The sequence below is a fragment of the Chiloscyllium plagiosum genome, chromosome 2, assembly GCF_004010195.1.
Source record: "Chiloscyllium plagiosum isolate BGI_BamShark_2017 chromosome 2, ASM401019v2, whole genome shotgun sequence".
In the NCBI taxonomy this organism is placed as follows: domain Eukaryota; kingdom Metazoa; phylum Chordata; class Chondrichthyes; order Orectolobiformes; family Hemiscylliidae; genus Chiloscyllium; species Chiloscyllium plagiosum.
This window is the reverse complement of record NC_057711.1, coordinates 143,616,099-143,624,955: the sequence shown is the minus strand read 5'-3', so window position 1 is coordinate 143,624,955 and position 8,857 is coordinate 143,616,099. Positions and strand designations below refer to the sequence as shown.

At 45.0% G+C, this 8,857-nt stretch overlaps 1 protein-coding gene across 2 annotated transcripts in view; it reads left to right on the top strand.

Annotated features, from left to right (window-relative positions):
• Positions 1–1,588: 1,588 nt before the first annotated feature.
• LOC122564897 (CXXC-type zinc finger protein 4-like) overlaps positions 1,589–8,857 on the top strand; it is a 60,685-nt gene continuing 53,416 nt past the window's right edge. The window contains exon 1 of one of the 2 annotated variants that reach the window (XM_043720322.1): positions 1,589–2,857. In XM_043720322.1, the coding sequence (XP_043576257.1) occupies positions 2,243–2,857 (615 nt within the window). In that variant the 5' untranslated portion in view covers positions 1,589–2,242. The remainder of the gene's footprint in view (positions 2,858–8,857) is intronic. The other variant, XM_043720332.1, reaches the window with a different exon arrangement.

Below are 8,857 nucleotides of genomic sequence, written 5' to 3'. Positions count from 1 at the left end.
CTCAGAAAGACTCCATAGTTATCTGTAATAATGTTAGTCAGTCACAAAATGAGCATCAGACTTGTTATAACCTTGTGAATGGAAGTACAGCAAATCAACTCAAGGAGTACAAAGGTCAAGGAGGCACTTGTGGGAGAGCTTGGGAATACAAACCAGATCAAGGAGCACCAAGGTTATCAAGCTGCAACATCTGCTGATAACAGCGATCGGGAACAAAGGCGGTTTATTGCGAAATGTACCCCTAAGTTGTAGATTCATAAAATTGTATAAATAAACCAGCCCAAGCTGTATTGGATGAGAAATCCAGGCACCCCAGTGAGGACTTGACCTCTCCCAAAAGCTTTTGTCAAGTGGGCAGCACGATGACTCAGTGGGCAGCACTTCTTCCTCACAGCGCCACGGACCCGGGATCAATTCCCGCCTCGGGCGACTGTCTGTGTGAGGTTTGCACATTCTCCCCCGTGTCTGCGTGGGTTTCCTCCCACAATCCAAAGATGTGCAGGTCAGGCGAATTGGCCATGCTAAATTGCCCATAGTGTTAGGTGCATTAGCCAGGGGTAAATGTAGGAGAATGGGTCTGGGTGGGTTACTCTTTGAAGGGTTGGTGTGGACTTGTTGGGCCGAAGGGCCTACTTCCATACTGCAGGGAATCTAGTATAAATAAACTGCGTTTGGCCCACTATCAATCTGAGCGTGGTAATATTTTACTGACAACAGAATCCTGCAAGGAGCACTTCATCTCCTGTCTCTTCATTGCATGTTTATCATCTACAAGGCACAGGTCAGGACCATGATGAAATACTCCCCATTTGCCTGGGTGGGTGCATCTCAACACTCAAGGACCTTGACACCATCCAGGACAAAGCAGCCTGTTTGATTGATACCCTGTCTACAAACATTCAGTTCCTCCACCATCTATACCAGCTGTGTGTACCATAGAAAACATGAACTGTAGGAACTCGCCAAATGCTTAGACAGTATCTTCCAAACCCATGGCCGCTTCCATCTAGGAGAAAATGGGCAGCAGATACTTGGGAACACGATTACCTTCAAGTTCCCCTCTCAACCACTCAACTCCCGTCTTGGAAATAGGTCGCTGTTCCTTCACTGAAAACCCCAGAACACTCTCCCTTAAAGGCGTTGTATCCCTACAGTGGTTTAAGAAGGCAACTCACCACCACCTTCTTGAAGGCAACCGGAAATGAGCAATAAATGCTGGCCCATCCAGGGATACCCACATCTAAAAAAAAACTTGAGAAGCAGTGTGTCATTCTAACTGTTTGGAATTCAAACTTCTCCATAGTGAGCCCCTGTTCCAGTTCGGAACGGATGTCAATGTTGGGGGGGGGGGGGTGCAACAATTGATTTAAAACTGCGTTTTCCAGTTTAAGCCCCTTCCCTCCTTGAATATGGACTGAGATGCAACCAGTGGATTACTTGGACTCAATTATCACAACCTAACCAGCCATTTCTCACTGTGTGTTTCCTGCGGATTTAACTGAATTGTAATTTAAGGTGATGGCTTTCAACTCGAAATTAATCCCAGACGAAATGGGCCTGGTCGGTAATGGTAGTTAAATCCTAAATCAAGCGACAGAGAACTGTAGCCATCAGCAAAAATGAAATAGCTGCAAAGCAATGGTTTCAGCTTCCCCAGTGTGTCTCTCTGGATTAAGAGCTGGAGTGGAGCTGGAATCTTCCTCCGCTGTGGTGCTTCCCCGTTTAAGCCAGAAAGCGCTCGGTCCTTGCACAACCAGATGTGAGCTCTGGGGCTTCACACTTGCTTGTGCTGGAGGTTGGAGGCTGTGCCACTGAATGGTTCGAGGTTTCCACCAAAGACCCCCTAAAACTTCGCCAGTTTGCCCACCACAGTCTCATCCTGAGCACCTTTGAGGAAAAAGGTGCTGAAACCCTAGTACTCCTGGATCAGAAAACTCACTGCAAAAAAAAAATACCCTACAGTGACAACTCGGTCTGCCTTGAATTTTCCCCAGCCCTTGACCTGCCTCTCGGCGTGTTTAATTTTCCTCCTGGCTTCACAGGAGCAGTTTGCTTCTCAGCTCTCTCCCCTGTTAAAAAAAAGAAAATAACAAAGCAGAGGAGGTGGAAGAAATATGCATTTAAAACAAAAAGATGCACAGACGATGAGAGTGTGTGTGTGAGAGAGAGAGAGGGGGGCAGTGAAGAGGGAAACTTGCCCGAGATCTCGGTGTCTGCTGCTGTTTCAGAGAGACTGTGAGCGATGTCAGATGGAGGAGCCGGTGCCTGCATTGGGAAAGAGGAGGCGAGCGTGGTGCTGCTGGATGCTGAGCCCGAGGATGAGCGTTGCATCCGAGCCTTGAGAGAAGGGGAGGCGCCAGGTTCCGCCAGCAGCAGGCTGGGAGGGTCCCGCCGCAAGCCTGAGAGCGAGCGGCCCCGGGACAGGCGAGCGGCCGCGATGTGCACCCCGAGCAGCGGCCCCGCTCTGCAGAGCGAGCCGGCGCAGCGCCCCCCGGCCGGGCGAACCTCAGGCGAGAGGCTGCGGCTGGAGGACGCCGCTTTCCCCGCCCCCCTGGGAGCTCTCTCCCTGCCCCCCGGCATCATCATCATGACCGGCCCCCTGCACTCGCCCGCGGCTCTGGCGGCTGTCACCGCCAGCCTGCCCGACTGCACTCTGCTCGCCCCCCCGGGTCCCGGTGCGGCTCCGGGGCCAGCGCCGGCCAAGAGGAAGAGGAAACGGTGCGGGCTCTGCTCGCCCTGCAGGAGGCTCATCAACTGCGGAGAGTGCAGCAGCTGCCGGAACCGCAAAACCGGGCACCAGATCTGCAAGCTGCGGAAATGCGAGGAACTGAAGAAAAAACCAGGCTCTTCACCAGAGGTACATCACAACCGAGAGAGGGAAGGCCAGGGCAAACAGAGACAGCAAAGGGGCTGCACAAAACTCAGCAGGTCCGGCAGCATCTTTACAGAGAGAAACAGAGTTAACATTACAGGTTATAAACACAAAGTGCTGGAGAAACTCTAGGTCCGGCAGCATCTTACAGAGGGAAACAGAGTTAACATTACAGGTTATAAACACAAAGTGCTGGAGAAACTCAGCAGGTCTGGTAACATCTGTACAGAAAGAGAGAAACAGAGTTAACATTACAGGTTACAAACGCAGAAAGTGCTGGAGAAACTCAGCAGGTCTGGCAGCGTCTGCCGGCAGAGAAACAAGAGTGATCGTTTCAAGTCCACTATGACTCTATCAGAACTCCAGCTGACCATCACATGGATGCTGCCAGACCTGCAGAGTTTCTCCAGCACTTTCTGTGTTTGTAACCTGTAATGTTAACTTTGCTTCTCTCTCTTGCCAAATGCTCATTACTTCCTCATTAACACTCAACGCTGGAGCCCCCCAAGGGTGTGTACTCAGCCCCCTACTGTACTCACTGTATACCCATGACTACATCGCCAGATACCAGACTAATGCCATTGACAAGTTGCGAAAGTGAGCTGGAGTTCTGATAGAGTCATAGTGGACTCGAATTAACCACTCTTGTTTCTCTGTCTGCAGATGCTGCCAGACCTGCTGAGTTTCTCCAGCATTTTGTGTTTATAACCTGTAATGTTAACTCTGTTCTTCTTTCTCACTAGATGCTGCCAGACCTGCTGAGTTTCTCCAGCATTTTGTGTTTATAACCCGTAATGTTAACTCTGTTCTTCTTTCTCACTAGATGCTGCCAGACCTGCCGAGTTTCTCCAGCATTTTGTGTTTATAACCTGTAATGTTAACTCTGTTCTTCTTTCTCACTAGATGTTGCCAGACGTGCCGAGTTTCTCCAGCATTTTGTGTTTATAACCTGTAATGTTAACTCTGTTCTTTCTCACTAGGTGCTGCCAGACCTGCTGAGTTTCTCCAGCATTTTGTGTTTATGACCTGTAATGTTAACTCTGTTCTTCTTTCTCACTAGATGCTGCCAGACCTGCCGAGTTTCTCTAGCGCTTCCTGTTCTTTTGGCTTGTTTCAGATCTCCAGCATCCACAGTTTTTTGTTGTATTTTAGATTGGGAAGGGGCTCATTCTTTACCATTTATTCACATCTTGTAGTTATTTGAATTGATCAGGGTGACACATGATGCATCAGTCCATGCAATCGAGAATCTAAACTGTTGCGTGTTCATTGTGCTTTTCCCAGGATGTGCTGTAATTGGAGAGCTGACTGAAACAACTCCGCCGAGTAACAATTTAATGGTACAGCGCTCTTCAAAGTGCCTTCTGACTTAACCCCAGGAGTCGACCTTTCAGTCTTTGGCAATTCATGTTTAAATTTGGTCTCTGCTTACTGGCATTGACCTAGTCACTGGAGTACAGGTGTGCACAGAAGACTAGGAAATGGTGGATATAACTAGACACCACACAACCAGCATTCTATCTGGACTCTGTCATATATTCAGTCTGGCTGAAGACAGGCAGTGCTGCATTGAGACTCTCGGTAAACATTCTTGATTACAGCCTACACACAGTGCTAACTTTTGTTGCTCACTAGATTGTCCCTTTAGCCGTGGAGATTTGGAAAGGTGCTGTTGTCTGTTTGGTAAATAAACACTGAATCTGAACACAGTAGCTTGTTAATATTGTTATGAAGATGGAAAAGTTTGAGAGGCCAAGAACTAGTTAAAGTAAAAATTAACAACTTTATTTCTTAAAGTATAACAAAGAATAATTAACTAAACTATTTACAACTCCTTCCTCTAACCTATCTTTTACCTTCCCCTTCCACAATACTAGTCTGATAAAACCCCTGATTAAGATTTACCAAAATTCAACTTTTCAAAAACCAGCCAGACGTAGAATCTTCTTTTCTTCTTAGGGATTTCTGCTTCACAGGTTACTGAATGATAAAGGTACCTTTAAGACAGCTATTCTTTGGTCAGTTTGCAGATGTCATTGGCTTGGCAGTTCTCCACCCAACTGTTCAATTTTCCCCATCTTACAATCTGATGCTTCAGGGGTATGTCATTGGCTTTTAAGATTGTCAATATACTCAATTCAACTTGATTGGAATTTGGTACTTTTTGGGGGCATAATTTAAACTGATAGGCCTAATTCAAATCTATATTGTTATTTCTAGGCAACAAGCTACCCTAGCTACTGGATGAAAAAGTTACATTACATCTTGTTCAGAACAATTGGTGCTTTCAGGTAGTTCTGCTAGCTTTTAACTTTCTTAAAGGTACAGTATACCCACATCTTCATAACAGTATCAGCAACAGCGGTTTAATGTGTAGGTGTGTTTAAGTTTGTCTGAGTCTCCATGGTACACACCAAGAGAAACAATCGACCATTCCTGGTCCATGGTTGGTGTTGACAGTATTGACTGTGAGAAAATGTGGCTAGTTCATACGTCAGCTGTAACCCATCCTATGGTGCAAGTGGTAAAGACTTGTGTATTGGAAGCAAGTTGATTTAGCATCTGATGGGGATACCATGGTCTAATTTACCAGCAGTTAGGGGTCCCTTCAATTCAATGACTGGAAAACTAGGACAATACGCTCACATCTTTCCGAAATATGTTGGCGGTGGACAATGTTTTTAGCTGCTGTCTGTATTCTTGCAAAATGTAGGCTGATTGCTTAACATTTGGGACTTATCTCCATATGTACTTTGTATGACTTCATGTATAGTGCTATCTTTCACTTAATAGTGAAATATTGAGGATGCTGGAAATCTGCAATAAGGACAAATGCTGAAGAAACTCAGTAGTTCTGGCATCACCTGTGAAGAGAGAAAAACAGTTAATTTTTCGAATCCAAAGACTCTTCTTCAAAATTGATGTGTTTCAGATCGTCTGCATTGGAGAACTTTGAATGCTGTTGGAGATGACAACTGGTAGTTTGGAAACAGTCATTTGTTCAGATTACTTTTATTATTGGGTCCTGTGGGATGTGTATCAAAGAATCTCATGCACATAGATGAACCATAAAGACAGGTTTCAGTGTTTGGCTTAGGATTTGCCCACCAATGAGGCAACAACCCCTTTCCAAATCACCAGGCCTTAAGACCATGAGATATAGAAACAGAAATTAGGTCACTCAGCCCATCAATTCTGCTCCACCATTCTCCTATCTTCTCCCATAACCATTGATCCCTTACTAATCAAGAATCTCCTATCTCTTGTCATAAATAAGAATGTGGGTATCCATGTTACTACCTCTCGCATGTGAAGTGTGTGCTCCATCATTTAAGCTAATTCCCCCACCCCAACCTTCAGAATTCAGACAAGACCAGCTGGAAAAATACCAAAGTTAACATTGTACTCCTATTGAAAACAAGAAGGTGAAAATAGACAGACTGGTTAACGCATTAGTCTTGAGTCCTGGGTAGAATAATTAACTCAGTTATTAGTTGTGAGCTTGGTTCTTGTGCTATCGGTAATTATTAAGTAAACTACAGTCAACTTTGATTCAAACAGCAATATTCTGACAAATAATCTTTCTCAATGAGGCAATAGCCTATGGTAGGCTAATAATCCAAAGACCAAGGTAATGTTTTAGGTTCAAATCCTGACATGGCAGATGATGAAATTTGCACTCAATAAGCCTAAACAATGTCCATGAAGCCATTGCTAATTATTAGGAAAAACCCATCTGGCTCACCAATGTCCTTTTGGGAAGGAAACTGCCATTCTCACCTGGTCTAACTGACATATGACTCCAGACCCAGAGCAACATGGTTGGCACTTAACTGCATTCTGAGCAGTTAGGAGTGGGCAATAATGCTGGCCTATCCCTGAGACAGGCACATCACATAAATAAATGAAAAAAATAAACCTTTTTACAGAAGTGACAACATAAGTTGATGTTGGTTAAACACAATAGCATGAAGTTCCTACACTTAGACGGTTGGTTTTGACACAGCTTCACATGAGAAGCTTTGGTCAAACTCAGAGCGCTGGAAATTCATCTTTGGAATGGATAGGACATTGGGTGAATGATGAGTAGATCTTAGAGGAGGTGGTTGGGGGAGTTCAGTATGGGTCATCTTGAGGTCAGTATTGCTGCCTTGTTAACTTGAACACCGATTCTAAGTTGGAACTGTAATTGTGGGCACAGGCCCTTCTCCTGAAGAAGGGCCTGTGCCCGAAACGTCGAATCTCCTGTTCCCTGGATGCTGCCTGACCTGCTGTGCTGTTCCAGCAATAAAGTTTCAACTTTGATCTCCAGCATCTGCAGTCCTCACTTTCTCCACTGTAATTGTGGGTCAATGTGGACAGGCCTCTATATGGACACATTCAGTCCTACACAATGGGAGAGCTGGTCACCTTTAACAGTGTAGTCTTATTAGAATACCTGAAACTCACTGTCATTTGAAGCAGGTGGTGTGGTCGGTGGTAGTGGATGTTCTCTGATTTCTCGATTTAAATTTAAAATTTTCAAATCACTCTTTGGGCTGACCTCAGACTGTGTCTGTTAATTCCTCTATCCTTCTAATTCCTCGTCTGCCTACTGGTCCCAGCACAGAACATTCACCCCTCATGTCCAATCTACAATTGCTGGCAGAATCTTCAGCTTTTTAGCCTTTGCAATGCCAGCTCCCCTGCCCACAGCCCCCTCCCCTAGCCATCATTCTCCATTTCATTCGGTGTCTCACCTTTTCTGTCAAATCTCAGTCATCATTGTTCATTCTCTCACCACGATTCCGAGTCTGTTACATTAACCTGTGTTATCTTTTTACTCATCCAAGCTTATTTAGCAGCTGCAATACAAAATCTTCACAATGCTGATCTTACCCCACACCCCCAATCTCCTCTCCCACGCTCTTAAAAACAAAGTTAAAAATCACACAACACCAGGTTATAGTCCAACAGGTTTAGTTGGAAGCACTAGCTTTTGGAGCGACGCTCCTTCATCAGGTGACTACCACCTGATGAAGGAGCGTCGCTCCGAAAGCTAGTGTGCTTCCAATTAAACCTGTTGGACTATAACCTCATGTTATGTGATTTTTAACTTTGTACACCCCAGTCCAACACCGGCATCTCCAAATTTTAAAAACAAATACTTTATCCTCTTTTCTCCTGCCTCTCTTCGAGTGGGAAATTTCCAAGTTAGGAGTCAACCTACGATGTAGTTGTGAAGTTGGAATGACATGTCCTTGAGTGTGCAGCAGGCCAATAACCTAATCCAAGGGCCAATTTTACAGAATTGTGCTCCTGGTGAAATGTCCCACCTGCTGGGGAGTGTGCATCAGTCAAATTGCACACACGCTTTTCACCGGTCTGCTTCTATTAAAGTGGATGGATGAAGAATGTTTCTCTTCTGCGAGAATGTATGCTGTTGGTGGACCTTTATAAAATCAGCCTCATATTATAGAATTTGCATTTGCAACATTATCACAATGCAGAACTGTAATATAAGACATGCATGTCAAACATGTGTCCACATGTACCCTTTTGCCAATGTCAAGCCATACAGCATTCTTGATGCAAATATCTTTTATGTTTAATCTATTTCCTTCCATAAATTTGCCAAAAAATGTTCACAAATAGATAAAACTGGCTAACTTTGAAAGCATAATTCAGCCAACTCATTGGACACTTGAGATTTTGTGATATATAAAGAACAAAGAACAAAGAAAATTCACAGCCCAGGAACAGGCCCTTCGGCCCTCCAAGCCTGAGCTGATCCAAATGTACTGTCTAAACCTGTTGGTCAATTCCTAAGCATCTGTATCACTCTGCTCCCCACCTATTCATGCATCTGTCCAGACACATCTTAAGTGAATATACCATGCCTGCCTCTACCACCTCTGCTGGCAACGTGTTCCAAACGCCCACCACCCTCTGTGTGAAGTACTTGCAGCGTGTATCCCCCTTAAACTTTTCACCTCTCACCTTGAA